The 22,058-nt window shown below is 55.1% G+C and overlaps 3 protein-coding genes across 3 annotated transcripts; all 3 read left to right on the top strand.

Annotated features, from left to right (window-relative positions):
• Positions 1–1,004: 1,004 nt before the first annotated feature.
• Positions 1,005–7,236, top strand: NCLIV_035750 (putative vacuolar protein sorting-associated protein; the record flags this gene model as incomplete). Its single annotated transcript, XM_003883777.1, has 12 exons — positions 1,005–1,160; positions 1,440–1,751; positions 2,042–2,345; positions 2,638–2,747; positions 3,110–3,232; positions 3,744–3,812; positions 4,458–4,539; positions 4,801–5,005; positions 5,378–5,564; positions 5,912–5,978; positions 6,544–6,647; positions 6,979–7,236. 12 exons carry the CDS (start codon positions 1,005–1,007, stop codon positions 7,234–7,236), a joined length of 1,977 nt encoding a protein of 658 aa, XP_003883826.1.
• A 2,387-nt stretch (positions 7,237–9,623) lies between these two features.
• Positions 9,624–11,117, top strand: NCLIV_035740 (putative cysteine protease domain containing protein; the record flags this gene model as incomplete). Its single annotated transcript, XM_003883776.1, has 4 exons — positions 9,624–9,740; positions 10,044–10,205; positions 10,351–10,473; positions 10,611–11,117. The coding sequence occupies 4 exons, from the start codon at positions 9,624–9,626 to the stop codon at positions 11,115–11,117; spliced, it is 909 nt and encodes a 302-aa protein (XP_003883825.1).
• Positions 11,118–17,131: 6,014 nt separating this feature from the next.
• On the top strand, positions 17,132–21,440 carry NCLIV_035730 (conserved hypothetical protein; the record flags this gene model as incomplete). Its single annotated transcript, XM_003883775.1, has 4 exons — positions 17,132–17,315; positions 18,054–18,283; positions 18,724–18,960; positions 19,221–21,440. The coding sequence occupies 4 exons, from the start codon at positions 17,132–17,134 to the stop codon at positions 21,438–21,440; spliced, it is 2,871 nt and encodes a 956-aa protein (XP_003883824.1).
• Positions 21,441–22,058: the final 618 nt, after the last annotated feature.

The raw sequence follows: 22,058 nt of genomic DNA, 5'->3' as shown, positions 1-22,058 counted from the left end.
ATCCTTCGCAAAGCCGAAAAAGGTCGCGCGCGTCTTGTTCAAGAACTTGCGTTGCCTTTGAAATCGTCTTAAGCTTTCGCCAGAAAATATTCACTTCCGTTCCACCTGATTAATTTCTTATCGTGTAGGAAACCGCACTTCGCTGTCGGCGGTTTCTCTGCACTTTGACCAAAATATGGTGTATTTGGCCTTCCTAGGGAAATAAGTTGCCTTCCGCGCAAATCCTTGCAGGAGAGTCGCTTTTCGTTTCCCGTCATATTCATGCTATTTAGCTTCTTTGATGAGTCTCATCCTTTTCTATTTGTTGCCATTCTGGCTCACTCAGTCCTCCTAGGGATCCCGAAGGAGTCTTTACCGATGTTGCACACAGCAGACACCGACGACCCTGCAGGTCGTGTCTTCGTTTTCTTGTAAACGAAACAGCTATTCCCAGTTCTGCATCAGCAAAGGGGACCTTGGGTAAGGAACACTTCGGGCGTTCGTACACGTCGCGTCCGTTCCTTCGCGAGCTGTGCGCTGCCAAGTCTTCGGGGCAACCAGCCCCCTGTCTCCGACAGCCGCGACACAGAAAGCATCCGAATCTGTTTCCTAGACTCGCTCAACCAAAACGCGCCTTTGTATTCTTTGGGAGAATTGACGCCGTTGTCTCATCGTCTTGATCTTCTCTTCGCTCGCTGTTTCGTCGCTTCTTGACGGTGCGCGTCTCGTCGCTCCTCCAGTCGGCATTTTCACTCCTTTCTGGGTGTTCCTTTCCTCCTGGTTCCTCCTACCGGCAATCTTCCGCGCCTCCCTCTCCATCTCTTTTGCAACTTGCGCCGTCCTTTTCTGCCCTTGCGAGTTTCTGCTCTGGGCGCTGCCTGCCTCCGGCGCGGCTTCCTTCGTCGACGGCGCTTCTTGTCTTCCCCCCCGTTTCAGCCGCTCGGTGTTCCCCCTTTCCCCTCGCGTTTAGAACATCCGTTCGTTCCTTCTTCGGTGTATCATTTCTTTCCCGTGTCGTCGCCCCCATGGCGGGGTCCTGCACAGACCTCGTTGTGCTCGTGGGCCAGCACATTCGGGCAATCCTTGAGCGAGTTCCGGGGGCAAAAGTTCTTCTTCTTGACCAAGAGACGACGGGCATTGTCTCCACGGCCGTCTCTCAGTCAGACATTCTTCAGAAAGAGGTACGAGGAGAGACCACCCAGCCTCAGAATCCTGGTGACCGTACACACGGATAGGTCCTCCTGCGGCATCGAGTGCTCCTGTCACTTACGGTCTTCTGCCCCTGACTTTGCCTCTTCTTTTCACATCTTGTTGAGACGAAATGCATATCCACAAACACAACGCACATAAGGCCCAGAGGCACACTCCACCTCGACGCACACTGACGCGGGTGCACAGGAGGAGGTCCAGTTCCCCGGCATCTGTTCCGACTTTTCTCTGTGTTCCCTTTCATTCTTTAGGTTTTCCTGGTCGATCGCATCGACGCTCTCCCTCGAGGCCGCTTCGAGCACCTCAGCTGCGTTTGCTTTCTCCGGCCAACAAATGAAAACCTTTTGCTTCTTCTGCAACTCCTTCATCAACAGAGTCGGCGTCCCAACGCAGGCGGCGACGCGCAGAACGGAGTCCCGTTGACAGAAGATCCGTCGAGGAGACAGCCGGACCCCGTCGCTCGGTTCAAGGATATCTATCTTTTCTTTACGTCCTCCGTTCACCAGCAGCCGCAACTTCTCCAGCGTTTGGCGAAGCAAGATGAAGCAGACAAAATTGTGCAGGTAGAGCATGACCAGAACCGCGTGTTTCGCCTTCCTCTTTCTTCGTGGGACCTCTGTTTTGATTTGGCGTCCAACCATAGTTTCTCTCGGTGTCTCTAGAGTCGCTCGGGGGCCCTGAGGATCTATCTCTCCATCTGGCTTTCTCGCCTCCCTCGGTTTCTCCGGTCCCCCCGTGCGAAGCGCTTTTGCCTGCCGACACGGCGCTGTCGATTCGTGTTTTCAATCTTGTCTCTGCCTTGCCGGTCCTGTCCCTGCATCGCTATCCCTTCCGTGTCTCTCCGTGTGCCCAGGTGGAGGAGTTCTACGTCGACCTGTATGCGCTGGACCCCCACGTTTTCACTCTCAACATCTTGGCCATTGCGCCGCTGCATGCCCAGGACCTATCGCTGTGGACGCCGTACGAAGAGTCGCTTTTTCAAAGGATGCTGGACGGCCTCTTCTCGTGCGTCGCTCTCCTTCGCATCTTCCCGCTCGTTCGCTTCCAGTCCAACAGCGTCGTCAGCAAGCGACTTGCTGCGGCGATTCAGATGCGCCTATCCGAGAATGCCGACCTTCTCGACAAAAGGCCCCAAGGATCCTTGCCCGGGCGAGCAGGTACACAGAAACGGAAGAAGCTGCGACAACAGCACTAAAAACAAAACTCACGTAGAGATCGTTCCTTTTCTGCGCGGTTGCAAGAACCCTCCGCGCGACATGAAAACCCAGGATGCGCTCGAGTGTCTTTACCAGCGCTATTGCGCGGATGGTCACTGTCCGAATCTTCCGTCGTCTTGATGGCCTTTCACGCCAAGCTACGAGTCGGCGCACCTATCATGTGCTGCGCTCCTCAAACGCTTGTCGAGCTTCCGTGTTTTTCTCTCTGCCTTTTCTCCGCTGTCCTTATCAGCAGATGCGTCAGCAGGGAGCTCGTCGAACGGCGGAAGTAGACTGATCCTTCTGATTGTCGATCGCCGCGAGGACCCGGTCACTCCTTTGCTGAATCAGTGGACCTACAGAGTACGCATTCGCCATTCACCTTAATTGCGGCAGCTAGAGTTTCCCTGCGGCTGTCCTCACCCAAAGGACCGAACTTGCCAGAGTCGGCTTCTCACCTCGCTGCCTCCTCTCGCGTTCCACAGAAGTTCAGCTTTGAGAGGCTGCCCGCGAGCGGGGGGGTGGACACCTCGCGTGCGTTTCCTTGTCTTCTGTCTGTTCTCCCCCCGTTGATGCGGTCGCGACAGTCGTTTCGAAACAAACGCCGAACGCAGCGACGCCCTTTCTGGGGCCTTGGGAGGCTCCGCCAGGTTCCCTCAGGACGACAGCCGCCCCGATTTCCTGAAACAGTCCCCGCCTTGCTACGGTGTTTTTGGACACCTCAGGCTATGCTTCACGAGCTGATTGGGATTCAAAACAACCGTGTGGACATGCGGCGCATCCCCGGCACGACAGAAGACCTCCTGGACATTGTCATGAGTCCAATGCAAGATAAATTCTACCGTGACGTAAGCGACCGCCTCTGCATAAAGGGGTGGGGCACTGGTGTGTTTCTACGGTGGTACACGGAACGGCAGAGCCCTTTCCGTCTCGCGCGTCGTCCACGGGTTGCCCCGAAGCCTGGTCTGCGGTTCGGCTTCTTCCTTCTCTATCACGACCTTTCTCCAGTAAACAAAAGTCCAACGCTGGCTTAAAACTCCGTTCGCAGATCGCTGTACTACGCTTAGCTCCTCACCACTGCCCTTACTTTTCTGAGGTTGCTCGCTCTTCTTTAGAAGTTCGACGAAACACCTGCTGTCCAACCACGAGTGGATGGGGCCGAGAAAGTGTTTTTGTCTCTGGCCTCTCGTTTTTGCACAGCCTCCTTGTCACGAAACGCGTTCTGTGGCAGGGGCGGGTCAGGCTGCGTTGAAGGCGCCAGGGCTGTCAGACCCAGAGGAGCGCCTCGTACGATCAGAAAGCAGGGATTTCTCGTTTCGCAAAACTTGAAACGGGTCTTTTCCGTCGCTGTTTCTCCAGAATCTTGATTCCAACTTTGGAGATCTCGGCCTCAACGTCCAGAAGTACGTTCGCGAGTATCAGTCCAAGGTAAGGCGACGATCGGGGCTGCTGGAGGTAAAACCTCCTCAAGCGTTCGATTGAAACGCAGGATCGATCGACGCACAGAGGAGACTCCCGACATATGTACAGAGCACGCACTCTTCAAGTCATCGAAGCGCCAGAAAAGATCCCCACACGCCTGTTGTTTTTACTAAAACAAGGGTTTAGGGTTTATACACGCACGCACTGTCTACTCAGGGGACTGAAGGTTGCGTCGCGGCATCCGAGGAAAACAGTAGTCAGTCCGATCCTTCAGTTTCCTTGCTCGCTTTTCCACTTGATTCTTGGTGTGAACGTCCCCGTGCGAGTTTCTATCTGAATCTTAACTAGGGTTGGGCCGCCCTCACACGCGTCTCCACCCGGAACATACAGGATGTGACGCGCTGAGATTTCCCTGTGCGTGTTCAACAAATCCCCAGTTCGAGTTTCTCGAATCCACATGCTCGTGCTCTCTCCTTCGATATGTATGTAAGTACGTATGTATGTACACGTATATATATATATATATATATATATATGTATATGAATGACTGTTTTACGTATGCGTAGGTATTGGTGTGTAGAGATGTGTAAATTGGCATGCGGAAAGGGGCTAGAGCCTTTCCAATGTTCTGTCCCTGTTCTGGCCTTCAGACGGAGTCGACAGGACAACTGGAGTCTGTGGAAGACATGCAGCGATTCGTGGACGCCTATCCGGAAGTCCGAAAACTAGCAGGTGCTTAAGCGACGCAGCGGAATAACAGTCGATTCCTCTTCCCATTAGCCATTTGCCTTTTCCTGTTTTTTTTTGACTGATCCGGCCTCCCAGGCACACCACCGCACTTAGCGTTGAAAGGCAATCATCGCTTTGCCTCTTAGCCTCCGTGTCTTCTTTCTGCGTCTGGGAAGTGCCTCACAGACGCCTCGTTTCTCAGTTTTCCTCCATTTTGGGAAACGGTTTTGGTTAGCCTGCGGCCTTCCTGCATGCATGCATCAGGCAATGTGTCGAAACATGTCGCGGTCATCCACGCTCTGTCCAAGATCGTGAGTGACCGGGCGCTCCTCGACGTCTCGTCGCTCGAACAAGAAATTGCGTGCAAAGAGGCGCGCAGCGATCACTTTGCCCAAGTGGCCGATGTCATTCGCAACGACCGAATCAGCAACATGGACAAACTTCGTCTGGTTCTCCTCGTCGCTCTCAGGTAAGTCCCTGTCAAAGGAGTCGCGCAGAGAAACTGCAAGGGAAACGAATGTCTGGCCGTGCAAACACAGAGCACATCAAACGAGAAAGGCTCTCCTTTCTCGCGTTTTTCGTCCGATGTGTCATGCGCTTCTGCGTTTTTCTGCTTCCCACGGTTTCCCGTCTGGACGCTTCGCCCGAGCCGCTGCGCTGTACATACAAGGAAGTCGATCGCGTTGCAAGGCGTGGGTTCTCGAGACACCTGGGCCCGAGGAGGATCAGAGCCGTTCTCCCTGGAGAACATTACGATTCATGATGCATGTCCTTCCTGCTGCTCCCGTCTATCTTTGCGCTTTCTCAACTCCCTCTCTTCTCTCGCCCCCGTCACTTTCAGATACGAAGGAGACCCGCGAATTCACGAGCTGACGGAGGGGCTGAGACGTGCGGGAATTGAGGAGGAAGAAATTCTTCTCGTCCGCGCGATGACGCAGTACGCGGGAAGACACGCCCGGAGTGCAGATCTGTTCTCGAATCGAAATTTCCTAGCTGTGGCCAAGAATACCATACAGCGCGGTTTGAAGGTAGGACTAACCTGCCAGGGCTGCATGCACCAGTGGGACCGGAAGCCTGAGGCCTTCCATTTGTCTTGACCCTTTTCGCATCTACCTAGCGCGTGATGCTAACCCGCATACTGGCATATGCCCAGGACACAGAGCTCCAGTCCCGTCTGGGTTTTACAGTTTCCCCTCATTCTTTCGCTCCTCAGCAACGCCGACGTGGTCTCGCAGGCGCCACGTATTCCGACCGAGCCCCCAACAAGCGTGGTTCTCTCTTTCGCGCAATCGCTGTTTTTTCGAAGGTGACCGCCGCCTTCTCGTCCGTGTTTTGGCCACATCGGAGTGTCGGCTGGGTGGTGTGGTGCGTGTAGGGAACATCGAATGTGTACACGCAGCACAGGTCCCTTCTCTGGTTCACTGTTGAAAGTCTCATCAGAGGTAGGACAAACTCTGTCTCTGCTGAACCGGAGGCCTTCTTCTCTTCTGTTTCGACTCACTTGTGCACACAGAGTGGAGTGTGTGTTCTCAAGGTTTACAGGCTTTGAGACTTTGAGATTCGGGTGCCTTGCAGTAAAACTAGGCCTTCCTACGCACACGCACAGGAACTTGTTCCAGTTCTGTGTTTTGTCGGGTGTTGGGTTCTCGCACGTCTCTGGACATGAACTGACCGTGACAGGAAAGCCGCCCGACGGGACGTGTCATTCTCTCTCCTCATCGTTCCCTCCCGATCTGAACTGCTTCACAGTCCGCCTTGTTCCCACACGCGTCTGAGTGTATATAGGAGAAGCATTCATTAGGCTCGAGTATAACTGTTGATGTACACACACACACATATCGATGGCTATGCATTAGGCGTCTAGGTAAGCGAAGAGAAGGTTCTCGAGAAGCCAGATGTAGACTGTTCTGACCACCTTTTTCGCATCCTTTTCGTCCGTTCCCGTCTCGGCTGGAAACCGCTGTAGGCCTATCTTTTCTTCGTGTTTCTGTCGTGGATCTGCGCCAGGTCGTTTATCCACGGACCACTACCCCGTATCGCCTCCGGTGGAGTACGGCGCAGCTGCCTCGGCTCCACACCTCCTTCAGCCGTCTCGCGAAAAGCCGCAAACGGTAGGGGCGAGGGGGATCAGTGAGAGAGGGCCGCGCGTTTCAAAGTGATTCCTAGGCAGCTGTGGCCAACGCGGGTCTCTTTTTCGTTCGGTCTCCGGTTTCCAATTTTGGGGTTTCTGATTCTTTTTTGTGTGTGATTGAAAATCTGGCTGTATTTGTGTTCGTACGTGCACGAGATCTCTTGATTTTTTTGGTACCTGTGTCGTTTTCTGGGATGGCGCTTCTCGCCGCCTCGTGCGATTCCCGCTCGCGCGTTCCGCCCGGATTCCCTCCATTCTCTTCCCGTGCTTGAGTCGCCTTTCCGTCCCTGTTTTCGTGTCGCTTTTGCCAGGTGGTGGTGTTCATGGTGGGCGGCACAACATTCGAAGAGGCGCGGGACATGGCCGAGCTGTCGAAGCAGACCGGCTGTACGATTCTGCTAGGCGGATCGACTGTTCACAATTCTCGCTCCTTTCTCGCCGACCTTTCGCAGCTGATCAAGGGCCAGGGTTTGCAAGTCCTTCCCCCCCTCGCTTCTTCCTGGAGGGGCCGGGCGCAGGACGGCGACTTGCGACGAGGCGCGGGTGTCGAGTTGCAGGGAATTTCTTGAGCAAATGAAGAAAGCTGAAGACGCGAGGGGGTGCCGACGCGAACCAGGTTGAAAAGTCTGCGTTGCGAGATGCCGAGGGACACACGCAATAGGGAAAAGGGGCGAGAAACGAGGGAACATCTGTTTGCAGAGAGAGACGCGCATGCAGAAAGAAGAATGGAAAGAACGGCAACAGTGGCCGACACTTCTGTAGGCAACCCATCTGTCTTCTGCTCGCGTGCAAGTGCTCCAAACACAGGGAAGCAGTCAACTATCTGAGATAGAAGGGAACGGAGCGAAACCAGGAAGGGGAGGACACAAGTGCATCACACGTGCATGCCCCATCCATTCTTGTCGGTGGATGAAGGATAAAGAAGACGAGCGCCGACGAACCCCACACGGTGTCTTCACACACACGCAGGGGGTATCCTACAGAGAAAGTGACGGAACAGGACTCGGACGTCAACGACTGCGTGCATGCATACAGGAGATACAGTCGGCCCACGCGTGGATATCCTAGCCTTCTTCGGTGTATGCTTTGACCAAGAGGCGTGCTTCTATCGATATCTATTTGTTGATGTTAACGCGTCTACAGCTACGGATATATAGAGGGAGCGCCAGAGACACCGAGGGGGTGACCGACGTGTATGGCCATGAGACAAAATGCACGACGGAGCATGTTGTTTCTTTCACGTTTTTTTCCGCGAGGGAGTCGCTTTGTGTAGGCGTCGCATGTGTCCGTGTAGTACACGGCCTTTGAGAGTCTGTTCTGTCTTCGGTGTTGTAGCGAGAGCACCGGGGAGGTCCAGGGACACTCGTTAGGATTTACGGTGAAAACGACAGAAAGCATTTCCCCCCGGTTTATATTTTTTCTTTCACTTCGTCGTAGGCATTAAACCTGTGAGAATATTGCATCGAGACATACCGCCTGTGGACGTTGTGTTCTTCTTTGAGGTTCCACCTGTCTTGGTGGCAGAATAGTATTGCCAAGATCCAGCATCTGAATGAGCACACGCCTTTCCGAAGAGAAGATACGTTCTGCCTGTGCAAAAAGTGGCGATGCCACACAACACTCTTTCCGTCACTACATGCTTATACATCGAAACAACGTGGAAGAGTACCACAGAAAATGCACGGGAGAGAGTGGATTGTTAAATCTGCAGTAAGGCGCTCGGTGGGCGCGAATCACGTATCACTCGACAAGTGATGCACGAACGCCGGCGACCTGTCTCGTCCTGTGACAGCACTGAAAAAAGAGAAAGAGAGCACATTCTCGGACGCAAGTTGCTTAAAATGTTGCATTGTTTTCCTGGTAGGTGTTAATAATAGCTCGAAGGGGGGGTGAACTTTCTGCCAGGGCCACCAAAGGCCGCTGCCTCTGGCGTCTGTTGCGGCATACAGAAGGCCGAGGCATCTAGTTTCCTCCTCGCACCAGTAGGCTGTCAACAGGTGGACTGCTGACTGAGTTTAAAATTGCAGCACTCCTGCAGAAGCACCTACTAAAAAGGACCGACTCGAAAAACAGGAGAGCTCACGAGGGGGCGTCAAGTCACCAACGTGTGTCAGGCGTCCTCCCGCTTGCTACTGCGGTGGCATTGTGAGTCTAAGACGGGAGAATGCGCGAGTGGCCCAAGGCGGCCGTGTCAATTCAGTGCCAGGTAACGAACCATCTCAAGTCATCCGAACACCTGCTTGAACTTTGAGCGAGCGAATTCTGAAGAACCATGCATGCAGGGAGGGCTGGACATTGCCAACGAGATGAAGCACTTCCTGCGCTGAGTGGTATGGAAATCCACGAGTGCCGTTCTTTGGAAAAACTTGCGGCAACAGCCCAGAAAACATCACTTGTCTTCTTTTTGGTGTATGTGTTTTTTTCGAAATGACAGCTCCACAATGGACTTCCGATATCCGGACGAGCTGTCTAGATGGCATGCAGTTCCTGCCTTCTCGCTTGCTGGACGACTGGCGTCTCCGCGACGGCGTCTACCGCTCGTGTCTCCATCCGCCGAGGCTACGAGGACGGCATGCGGCTACTCCTTTTTTTTTCTTCCGCTCCTCTGAGCATTGCGTCCGTTCACCGGCGATCTAACACCAAACATATGCGTTAGAGTGATGGTGATCATTTTTTCCACTGCGCGAAAGTCCCCTTGTAGCGTCGTCGGAAACCCACCTCCCTCCTTTGTCGCAAAATGTGACTGGGTGACCATGACACCCGGGTTCCGTGTGGAGGACGGAAGCTCGCCTCGCTCCAAAGAGTAACCGCCTTAATAGCCTTGCCAACACGCCGTAGCAACTTCTCATTTCATGCTCGTGCTAACTTTCAACGCCCGAGACACGCAGCGTAGTGAAAAATACGATGCTTGGAACTGGTCCTGCCGATCGTCGACGTACGATTCTCGGGGGGCACGATGAGATCTCTCGTCGCGATCCTTACGTTTCTTTTCGTCCAAAGGTGTGCAGCCCTGCAGCCTCATCTTCCATCTCAGAGTTTGCGACTACTCGTCGGGAACGCTCTTATGCCACAGGTACGGTATGACATTTATATACCTCCACATCGGTCTACCATAGAACATCGAGTAACGCGCATACACTCAGGGCCGGGATAAAGCCGTCCCAGGGGGTGGGCGAGCATGAAAAACTCCTTCCACGTGAGGCTCTGAGCAGGCAGAAAAGGCTGTAATGTCATGTCATGTTATATGTGTTACCAGATATTTCATTGGCGGCCACAAGCCTCCAGGCGCAAAGCCTCGCCGAGAACAACCCGCCCACCACACAAACATGGCAGGATGTTTCATTCAGACTCCCCAACCGACTTCGATAACTTGCAGATGAGCCACCCCTGCACGTCTCGTGAATACGTTGCTGATGCCGTCTTGAGGAGGCTTTCCCGGGGCAGCAGAGATGACCTCATTTCGGACGAATCTGTAAACAACCTTCTTCCGGGATGCCTAGAAGTTAGGGACATGCCCTACCGCATGCATGCTAGGGAGGTGAGTCGCTTTATTCCACTATTGCAGTAAGTGCGCTATGATGGCTCGTCTGCCCACTGGACTTTCGGGACAGGCAACGTGAAACGCGCGTGCGGAGACATAGATATGGTGGTTCGGTGCCAGTGTATGTGTTTGCCCGAATCAGGTGCCCGGCGACGGCGCCTGCCTTTTCGCGTCAGTGGCTGCATGCTTATGGTGGAGTGCCTTTGAGACGCATGCAGATCTTAATGATCCTGCGTTCCTGGACATGATCGGCTCTCTTCGGCAGGTGAGTTGCGCTGATCGGGAACAACGACCTTGCTCGCTGTTACGCGCGACATAGTGGTACCACACTCTACGCATCCAAGTGGTGTATAAGGTGCCCCCTCAGGTGCGTCCACGTTTGCATTTGACGTTTTGCTGCAGCTAGCAGTTGACACGCTACAGGATACAAATGTTTCAACCCTCGTACTAGAAGGCGACGAGGTGCTGCCGCGTAGCAGCCTGGTCAATCTGGCTGCGGCGGACTACAATACAACTCCCGCGGCGTATTGCGAAAGGATGCGCCTGCCGAACACGTGGGGCGGAGGTCCGGAGATCGTTGCTCTGAGCCACGCACTCCGACGTGTTATTGTCGTCTACGAGGTACACGACCCGAGTCTGCGGAGCGGAAACTCCCAAGGTAGTTCGGCTCACTGCATGCACCCCGTTTGCCTTGGCCAACTTTCGTCAAGTGATGGAACTGCTCAAAATGCACCTAACCAGACTGCACTAAAGGTGATTGCATGTCTTGGCTTCCCCCAAAACGTTGCGGAGGAACCTCTTCACATCTTGTTCACCAGCTCTGCGGCCTGTTCAACTGGCTTACGGCCGCATGCTGGGCAGACAGCGGATCATTTCCTGCCCTTGTTTCCTGCTGTGTCACGGAAATAGTCGGGGAGCATTGTCCAGCCTTTACAGATGGTGTTTCGGGACCAGGAAACTTGTTAATCTTGCTTGCCCATCTCGTGCTGTGGCTCGACTAGCCAACGATGTCTTCGGTGATGCCGGCACGCCTTTATGCCGCTTTGTTGTCCCTTTCCCTTTGCCGCTGGCGGTAGTTCGTGCCCGTTTTCGTTGCTGCTGCAACTCCCGCTTCCGAGCCTAATACGGCAGGCAGTAGGGTCTGTTCCAAGGCGCAGCAGGGACTGTCTTACTTGTCTTGAAAGGAACGGACGTCTCGTGGGATGTTCCTCGGTATGGAAGCGGTCTACATGAATTCGAAGGTTGCCATGCTATAGTATATGTCTAAGGGCGTACACGGACTTACACGGTTCACCCGCTCTGAAGGCTGCCGTAGGAGTGGTGTCTTTGTCGAACTCGCTCAAATCAAGTTCATCACTTTCTTTTGGTTCGAACTCGTGCTCATGGTGGGACACAGATGTTGCACCGGTTAAGTCGGCTTCACAGGGGGCAAGGCTGATGCGGCAAGGCGCAGAACAAATGCCAGGGCGCCCTGCCCCGGAAGCTTGAAGCCCGGAGTATTTCCCAGTTGACGCCGCGTCGGTGCCTGTGCGCGTCTGCGAGGCCGGGTTAGAATAGTGCTGTAAAACGGGGGCCTGGGAGCAGACGTCGTGAGGCGGTGGACGAGGAAAAGCAAGCGTAGGCGCGGAGGATGCTGGGGGCATGTCCCAGCTCGAGGTAGTGCTCGCGACTCTCTGTCGTGTGTGAGATACTGACGGCCACCCACCAAGGGACCTGACCTTCCCAGGAGAAATAGAAGGGCTGCAAAATGAGATCTTTGGGCGTGTCAGAGAACGGATGGGCTGATGCTTTTGAGCGTCGGTCAGCAAATGGCCCAGTTCCATCTCCCGCGCCTGCAGCGCTCCCGATAATCGCTTTAGGAAGCTGACAGGTTTGTCTCCATTACCTGTATCTCCTTCCGTAGTGCTTCATTTCTTTCGCGGAGAATTTGCGCTTCTCGCCGGTGCTGCTCTGTTCTCGAAGCGGCGTCGCGCCTCTGATAGAGCAAGCGCAGTTCTAGCTGAAGCTGTTCCTTCTCCCTGTTGACAGTAGTTGCAGTTTCGTGCAGCGCCTAAAAGTAACAAAATCGGTGGTGGTACTCATGGTATTTGAGGATGTCAGGCTGACCGCCGCTCTCTTTGAAAGGTCATCTCTCTCTTTTTTCAACGATTCGAGCAGACGCAATTGGCAATCCAGTACTCTTCTAATGAGGTAATGAGTGAATGCCAAATAGGCGCCACAGAAGAGTGACAGCGTACTGTTGTTCTTCAAGATGGCTTTGTTCAGGCAATTGCTTTATCCGCCTAAAACGGATGTAGCGCCCTTGAGTGCAAAAGAAGTCTAAAGGCCGTACTTTTGCAGGTCGTCAACACAGTTTTTAAGGCGAAGGTGTAGTTGCGCACATTCCCTGACGAGGCAAACCAGTAAAAGTCGGAAAGGGCGAAACACAATAGGTGTATCTTTTGCTGACTTTTTTTCTTCGCCGTACTTAGTTTTTTCAGCGGCAAGAGCCTCAGTTGCAGTTTCCAGACCTTTTCCGAAGGACAGCATAGAGGACGGATTCGCGGAAAACCAGGATGCGGCTTACGGGTCTTCAGCTCCTGGGCCTGTTCTGTCAAATCACGAATTGTGCAGTCGATCGCCACTATGTCCTCCGTGGCCGCAGCAGCTGAAGCATCTATGGACGCTGCTCTGTGACGCAACAGAGCTACTTCTTTAGTTTGCTGGCAGGACAACAAGGCCCATAAACACAATTAAGCACGAGAGGGTCTCGCGTGGAATGGCGACGTACTTCAACCAGATCGGCTTCCAATGCGGACACAGCCTGCTGTAATTCGGCAAGCTTTTGTGTCCCATGGAGGAAGCCCACCAACGCAGCACGCTGCCTCGTAGCGGGAGCTGGTAACATTTGCTTGGCTTGTGAAAAAACACTCGGACCGAGCAATCTTCAGGCACCGGAGGAAAATAGCAAATGGTTAGATCGAGCGGAACGGCCATGTCACGCTGTATAGACGCCCGGTTGCACCAGGGGAACTGTTGCCATCCCAGTGTGGTTCGGAGAATTGGAGTGTGACTAATTTTTCTGCCTTAGACCATCCTGAATCAGAACGGAGCACGAACTTCCCCTGTGGAATCCCGACGGGGGGGAAGAGTCGTCAAACGATCAATGGCAGCAAGGGTTCGGGAACCCTACGCCTGATGGTGGTACAAGAGGACGCAGAAGGCGCGTGACGAGTCTTCTCCTTTCGCCTACTGCATGGCCGGTTTTTTGCGGTGTGGATTTCCGATGCAATTACATGTGATCTTAGACTGGTGAAAACTTCACTGAGATAGTGCTACGGAGCCAGGGTAGCACTCGGTCAGGAGATAAACACGGCTGATTCGTGAGCCTGCAGTTGCGGACACAGCAGGCGTTATGCACAGCACTCTGACAGCGATGTGCGCGGCACAAATACAATTTCTCTGTTGCCTCGTTGAGATGCCCGAGATGCCCTCTAATAGACACAGGATGTCGGTTGTACTCTAGCGGTGAATACCTTTCTGGAAGATAGCTACCAAATAAGCGACCCACTGAGAAAAGTACATGCCACTCCTGTTCCTTAACGGAAGCTGAGTTGGGCTTCCTCTTTCGCATCGGATAACTTTACAACTTTCAGGTTTGTGAGAAAGGCAATCCAGCAAGCATTCCGCGTGCTTAGCTCTGGAACGGAAAATTTGTATCAAGGACACTGCAGCGTGCTTACGCTGGAATGGAAACAACTTCACTATAAGGCTCTTCTTTTTTGCTGACATTCCTGGTGGAGGTCACAAGGCTGGTGTCCATTTACAATTCTGGAACTTAACACTGGATACTGAGTTGCGAACAAGGGTCCTGCAAGGCTGGCTGCTGAAAATTTCAGTACAACAAGATATGTACCTGGAAAATTCCTGGAAAGGCGTTTAGGATCACACCCATTTTAACAAAAGCAGCTCCAATTCGATGAAAATCCTGCAGCCGTGCATGCAAACAGATTGGCAGGCCGGTATCAGGTTTGTTTGTGGCTGTCTCGAATCCATCCCAGGACGGACGAAACGTCGCGGAACACACGGCGTTTTGCCATTTTCAGTAAGATGCTTTGCTCGGTTAGCGCTGGTGTCGGTGCTTTGTGGCCAACCAGCTCTCTTTTTAGATAGTCACCTCTTTCCAAACACTATCGATCTCAAGATACCGATCTACACAGGACTATTTTTTCCCGCCGTGAAGGTTCCCTACCCCGCTCCCATAAATCTCGGATCTCGGCGTTCCTGCAGCCGTGCCAGGATCACCGAGCGTCCGAACAAGACAAAGAGGAGAGCGGGGCGATATGTTGAGCCCCATTTGCTGCCCTCGCGATGAAAATCTTGTGCATCTTTCCTTGTTTTCGTTTTCTTTTTATCTTTACGTCGCCCTTTCCCGCAACGAAGCTCCAATGATTCTTCCCTGCTCAAAAAGATAGACAAGACACCGCCCCTCTTCTTGCTGTCTGCCCGTTCCACAGCGGGACGCCCCCCCGAACCGTCAGTCTCAATCTTGCTTCTCTCCAAAGAAGTGGCGTATGATGGGCGAATTGATTTCATAGTTTCCGCTTCTCTTCAGCGGTTTCCCTCCGTTATTCCGTGCCATGAAGCACTATTGCATCCCCTGTATTCTCGATCTCCAGAGAAACACGCGCCGTCTGACTGGTTTTGACCGCCTGTGAGTCAACATCTGGCAAAGGTTACCGTAGTCTCCCCATTCCGCTTCGATCATCTCTTCTTGCCAGCAATCCTCTGCGGCAGCACTTACTTGCTCCTCTACAGCTTCGAGAAGGGAACCGTCCTCCATACTTCTGATCGGAAAGTGCAGCTGCCTACTCAGCGGCCTTCTCGAGAGACTCGGTTTGGGTCCTTTACACGTTCCGCGGAGCCTCTCCCATAGTCGACGTAGAATCGCCTTTTCCTCTTTTCCTTCGCGTAAGAACCTGCCTCCATGCCCGTGTGCTTCATACCGAAAAGCCATGGTAAAAAGACACGCAATTACGGAAACGTTGCCTGGAGACTGATGTCGGGTAGCAGTCTGACGGGGTGCTTTCAGAGAGACTCCGAAGTCCTTCTTCCATTTCGCATCTTTCCGTTGAACGGGCACACGAAACGTTTCCAACCGTCCTCTAGAGTTTTGTAAGTTCCTTCTCTGTCCCAGATATGCCTTGAGAGTAGCGATGAACGACATGCTGGAAATCCAAACGGCAACCTGACGGCCTTGGCGTCTCATTCCTTGATTCTTGAGCTTGGTCAACGCTGGCTGACGTCATGCTCTTTGCAAGACTGCGAGGCTTCTGGCAAAAACTGTCACCGCATCCGATCTGTCTTTCTCCATACGTTGTGCCCTGTCACTAACGGAAAAACAGTCCCACTCTGCCCACCTGTCGGGTTTCCGCATCCCTGGCGTCGAGTTCACCTTTCTTTTCAACCGCTTCCTCGCTGCCTATCCGAGCAAAGCGCACGAAGAAGTTGTGTTTGCCTTCTGTTGTTGTATGCCTCCTTAAAGCTGTCGACCTCTTGCCTGCGCTCTTGCCTGCGTCAGCGGCGTACTCGCCGACCCGACAACGCTTCTGCCCACTGTAATTTGTCGGGAATTTTCTCAGTTGGGCCAACCTCGTGTCTTCGTTCCGCGGTGAACAAGAACAGATGCACGTTCGTGCCTTCATCCGCTGTCTCTTTGACTACACTAGGCCTGCCTTCTCTTTCTCGTTGCGATGAGGATTGCATTGCTTCTTTCCCCCCCCACTTCAGAGCGCGCCAGTGCGCCTTTTGGCACATGCCCGGACATGCCTTTGAGCCTTATGCTTTCCCCGTGTTCATCTTTTCGGAGAAGGGCGCTTTAGCCGCTAGGGGGAGGTGCTGCCGTTAGACAGAGGGAGATTGTCAGCGCGTGTGCTGCCGTTATCGCGGTTCTTTTCAGTGAAACATGGTAAGCCTGCGGCGTTTGTGGGTGTTATGCAGTCGACTGCAGAGCATCGACGGACGGCGCGTGTCTTCGAAAACAGGGCTTTGAGGGCGCTTTTGCCTCAGACCGAAGACAGTGACGGGCTGTCCACGATGGTGCCTCACCCAGAATGTCCAGATCGCTTCCTTCCAACGCTTCCCCACTCTATACGCCCTCGGGTGGAGACGGCATCATGCCGTCTTGTGCCCGGTCTGGTGTCTTGTCCTCTCCGGAGGCACGACCTGGGAAGGAGAGGAACTCTCTCTCAGTGGCGAAGTCCCTGACGGAGCAGACGTGGCTTGTACCCAGCTGCTCTCTGCCGCCGCCATCTTCTCGAAGGGAGGGACACAGGGCCCAACTCGACGGGACTGGCGCCGCCTATTTCCACTCTGATTCTTGTAAGCCTCGCTGGTCGAGTCGCCAGCGAGCTCCCCCGTCAACTTCCGACGCTTTCTTGTCGGCTCTTTCTGTCTCCTCTCTTCGCGGCCGGGCGCGCCCTAAAAGCCGTTCTTCTTCCCTTGGTGAGAGTCCCGTCCGGTCGCCAGTTCGCAGTCCGCACCAGTCCCCCTTTCAGACTCCGATGGAGTCCCCCGTTAGCTCTCCGAGGCGACCGCGCGCGCTGGCCACAGAACGAGACAGAGCGAGCGAGGGAACCCCAGCGGCATGGAGCAAGGCGGGCACCGAGGCTGCGAGAGACGCCCTGTCCAAAGAAAGGAGAAGCTCACCACTCCCTAGCCACAGTGGGCGTACGGTCGGAGGAGTTGCCACGGCGTGTCCAGAGCCGTCCCTTCCGGCCTTAGTGGGGAGCCGAGAAACAGGCAGAGAAGTGAGGCAGGCGGCGGAGGCCTCTCGAAGCAAGAGCTGGGCAAGCGAGCCGTTTCGTTCTGCGCCTCCTTCAAAACGGCTGGAAAGTCTCGCGAGAGTCAACGCAGACGAGGGGGGGAGCGCAGGCACGTGCACCATGCGTGCAGACGGACTTCAATTCTCGAGGGACACCACGTTGCGGAGCCTGCAAACCGATGTTCTTGAACAGGATGATCTAGCCCCCCAAACAGATCCTCAGCGCCTGGATCTCCAGGCTGTCGACAGACCGCGAGAATCCGTTGCCGGACCTGGTCGCGGCGGCATTCGTCGAAATCGGCAAGGTGAGGCGAGCAAGACACACTAGAAGGGAGAGAGACGAAGGAGGGAAGGAGGCAGGGAAAGCGGTGACGGAGGGAGACAGGCAGCCCCCTGCAGAGGGCAAACAGAAGCATGTGAATCTGAAGACGGACGTAGTGAACGAAAAGGAATGAGAATGGGAGGCGAAAATGAGGCAAGAGGAAAGCCGCGAAGGAGCAAAAGGGAGAAGTTACGGCAGGAAAGCGACGGACCGAAAGGAGGGGAGTGGGACGAGAGGAGAGACAAGGTATGAACCAAGGAGCGTAGGGGAAGCGGCTAGCCCAGGTGGACTGTGGAGGAGCGGAAAGTGGCAAGAAACGTTTCCAGTATCCTGCAGGAAGAGAGACGCTGTTTGGATCCTTCCGGCTGAGTGTTGCCTTGTGTGGCTGAGAGCGCGGTGTTTTGCGCGAAATCCCTTTTTCGGAGGCGCCCGGTCGAGTTGTCTTCGCTGTAGCGTTTCTTTTGCTCGAGAAAAAGGGGCAAAATGGCCGATCAGCCGACGAGGAAAGTCAAGCAGACGCGCGTCACAGAATAGAATCCCTGACCCACGACGCATTTCGCTTCGCTGTTTTATTCCTGAAAGGCCAGTTCCAGCTTCCCTTTCCCTTTTGGAGATGCCTGTCTCGCCATGCCTCCGGTTCCAGCACTGCGTGACTACTTGTGTCCCGTTCTGCCCTTTTTTGTGCTACCATTTTTGCACATTTGCTTTTCCTGTCTCGCAGAAGGCGACTTGTCTCCAGGGAGTCGCGGGCTCGCTTTCCCCGTAGGCGATCACTTGCCGCCCTCAGCTTCTGCGCGACTCTATTCAGCCCTCCTGGAGAATGACTCGCGGCTGCTCGAGCGGAAGAGCCTCCATTTGAAAGAGCTTCTCGCTGAAAAGGCCAATCTCTTGCAGCAGGCGCGCGCAGACTTGTGCCAGCATGCAGGGACACAGAGCAACGAATTCCGAGAGGTGAGCGAGTCCTCGAAAGGAGCAAAGAGAAAAAGCGGAAGGAACCCCGTTTCCTATGGAACTGCTGGGACTCTTAGTTGTGTTCAACGTCCAAATTCTTGAGAGCGTAGCCGAGGCGACTCCCTAATAGGGAGCGAACAGTGTGCGGTCGCCTTGTGCCCAATCTGTGTCTTTCGACTTCTGCTTCGCTTTTCGCCAGATCTGTTTAGGAATGACGCGGGGCCGCGGAGGGCACCGCCGCGTTCTTCCCAGTGTATGGTGTGCGTGCGGTCACGGAGCGAGCGTTTTTTTTCGAGAGGCGTCTGCATGCCGACGTGGACGCCCCTCCGGCCTCAGCACTCGACGCATCGGTCGTCGGAAGCTTAGGATCTCGTCCGGAGGCAGTCCGTTTTTTAGCTTCTTCCTGGTTTCTCCTGTCTCCTGTTTTCTCTGTTCCAAAGATCCTCCATCTGAAGGCGGCCCTGGAACGGCGGCGCGAAGAGCTGGCCGAGAAGGACGCGCGTCTGCGAGAGCTGGGGAAGGAAAACGAAGAACTCTCTGGGAAACTGGAGGCCTCCCGACGAGCCGCCCTCAGTCGCGAGGAAGATTTCAAGCGCCTGGAAAGACGCAGTGAAGAGGAATTCCGCCAGTCCGCGGAAACCCGCTTCCGACTGCAGAAAGAATGCGCGTTTTTCCAGGTAAATTGACCGTCGTCTTTCCACGTGGGCACAAAAAGCGTATGCATACATGCATAAGTACTGCAATATATATATCTATATATATGAATGTATGTGGTTATGTAGATGTGCCGGGTGGAAGAGTAACGAGTGTGTACATGCGTATGAAGCACTGTTGCCATGTATATAGTCAGCGCGGTAGTCACATCCAAGACGGTCGCGTGGCTTTGAAATAAGAATGTGTGAGCGGTTTCCGTGCGTTTTTCTTTCTCGGTTCCCAGACGGAGCTGGACCGCCTGCGCGCCGCGTACTCGGAGTTGAAGAAACGGGACGAGACGATGGAGGAGCGCAAGGAGGAGCGAGACAGCGAAATGTTTCGTCTCGAGAGTTTGTTGCAGACGACGCGCACCGACCTCAATGTCACCGCGACGCGTCTGTTTGAAGTTCAGGATCAGCTGCGTGCGTCTCGGCAGTACATTTGTTACTTGGAGCGCCTGATCCGCGAACTGCGTTTCTTTGTCGTGTACCATTTGGAGCCCGAAACGCTCAAACAGAGCACCGTCGCTGCTCAAAGATTGCCGCCCGCGCCCGCACCGCGCGCCTTGGAAGGTCCGGAGAAAGGACTGCCTCAGGACGGCGGCGGCGTGGACGCGCGCTGGAACCCCGAGGCGCTGGAGGCCAGCGGGGCTGGGCGGGCCGGCGGGCATGCCGAGCAGCGGCGCGGTTGGCCGCAGCTAGCGGAGGGATCTGACCAGGAAGGAAAGAAACCTGACGTCCTTGCACACCAGTTGACCTCGCAAGTCGTCTGCAGTGCACTGCTACCCCGCGCCGCGTCGCGCGCGCGAGAGAAGAACGCCAAAGGCGACTGCCTGAGCCGAGAGGGTGACCGAGAGGACGGCCCAGCCCACTCCACAGATCTGGTTCTGCGGCAGGCCTCTCCGGGAGACGGCGATTGGGAAACTTCGAGGCGGTTTTTCGCGTCTGCAGAGGCGCCTTTGGGTTCGGACTCGGAGCGCAGCGAAGCGGCACGCGGCAAAGACGCGCGAAGGCCTGCCTGTGTCGGTTCTGCTTCCGGCGCCGTTCCGCAGGATCTCGCGCGTTTCCAGAACTTGAAGCTTCCAGAGCTGACGAGAAAACGGTTTGAACTGGAGCATCTCGAGCTCCGCTTAGACGCTGGACGCCAGGCGGTCGAGGCGGCGCTCCGAGACACCGTGGGAGACGTCACCGTCTTGGAAGAGGACCGCGTGTTTCCCCACGCCGCGGCTTTTCTTCGGCGAGGAGCTCGGCCCTACGACCCCCGAGGCAGCGGCCGCCAGGCGGACGGGGAAACCGGGAACCCGCTCAGGCTCAACAGTTTCGACGGGTCTTGCATGCAGTTTGACGAAGACGCGCTTGAGAACTTTGCGGCCTTTCCACAAAGAAGAGAAGCCGCGGAGATGGGGCGCGTGGCAATGTGGAGCGAGGGTGGCGAGCTCAGCGGCGCCTTGGGAGGAAGACCCGGCAGAGGCCTGGAGCGCAGCCACGGTCGATCCTGGGGTGTCGTTGAGAGCTGTCATCCCTTGGACAGTGAGGTGAGGCCGGCGCAGGCTCGCACACGGCGGGAAGGCGCGACGAAGGCAGATCCAGCTCTGGCGTACCTCAACCAACTTATTCTTCGTGCCCAGGAAGACATCAAGGGAGGCCAACGCGGGCCTTCCGCCCACCTGTCGCGTCCGCGTCTCTCGCCGCGGGACCGTCCTGGTGTGGAGTCTCCTCGCTCTTTGCGTCTCAAACTCGAGGCGTCCTCTGAGCCGGATCTGTTCGGATGCGAACAGGCTTCTAGCCGGTCTGCTCCCTTATCGCGAGTCTGTGGAGACGCGTCTGACCTCGGCGACGAGGCGCTTTCCCTCACGGGACCTTTTTCGACAGACCACGCGTCTCGAAGCAAGCTGAAGTTCCGAGGGGTCGGGGTACCGCCCCTCCGCGTGCCAAGTGGGAAGTCGGGAAGAGAGCACGAGACTCGGCAGTTCCAAGGCGTCTCTTTCGCTCCAAAGGCGGCTTCTGGGATCCCCCTGCGTCGTCCGCCCCGGGGCGTCTCCCGGAACAGCGACTCGGACGCGAGAGGTCCAGCGACGACGGGACTCTCTCGCGAGTTTCCCTTCTCGCAGACTCCGAGCCCAGAGCTCGGGCCGCGGCTAGCCGACTTGGACGCGCACCTCTTTGCCTCGAGCCCTCTTCTCTCGCCTCGAGAGACGCGACCGAGCTTCCGGGGCGCAAGCGATGCGTGCTTCGGCGAGGGGCGAGAACGAGAGAGAGACAACTGCGCTTGGCGCAACGCGCCTTCCGCGCCGCCACCCGCAATTGTGAGAAAGAATGGAGAAGCCGTCCTGAACGCGGAAGGCGCTGCGGCCCGACTCGCGCAAGAACTTCGAGTTTCGCCAGCGACCGCCAGAACCAAGCCGCTCGGAGCCCCAGGCACAAGAGAAAACACGCCTTTGAAACCACGGTGGAAAGGACCTTGAGAGACGATAAACAGCCACAGAGAGAAAGAGGAAGAGAGAGAAAGGCAAAAAGAGCGAGAAAGAGATACAGAGAGGCGAGTCTCGGGAAGAAGCGTTAGGGCTGGGGAGGCAGAAAGTCGACGAGGAGCCTTTGTTCGCACCGCGCCACGGAAAGAAACAGGCACAGAGTCCAGGACCGATAGTGGCATCGTGGAAGAAAAGCAAGGATACGGACGGCGAGACTGACGCGATGAGCATCTCGAAAGGCTCGGCCTCAACCCTTCCACATATGCCGCATACCTTCTCAGCATGCGGGAGTGACAACAGAAACGGCTGGGGATGTCTCTGCAAGATCATGTGGCAAGGCCATCTCCGTCTGCGTATTGAAACCTACGTGTATATAAAGACGTGTAACTGTATACACACGTCGGTAACGAGAGTGCCTCCATGTAAAGTGACATGTGAGCGGACAAAACGCGTGTGTCAGAACTCTTTTTCCCTTCTTCAGGAGTTGTTTCTGAATCCTGCCTGTGTGTGTCACACCGTGTTGCCGCTCGTTCGCAAAGCAGTTCGCAAAAAGTGCAGAACACGGCTTTTCTTTTGCCGCTGTCCCTCGCGACTTGCTACCTTCCTGTTCGC

The sequence above is a fragment of the Neospora caninum genome, chromosome VIII (genome assembly GCF_000208865.1).
Source record: "Neospora caninum Liverpool complete genome, chromosome VIII".
Lineage (NCBI taxonomy): Eukaryota > Apicomplexa > Conoidasida > Eucoccidiorida > Sarcocystidae > Neospora > Neospora caninum.
This window is presented reverse-complemented; position numbering and strand designations above follow the sequence as displayed.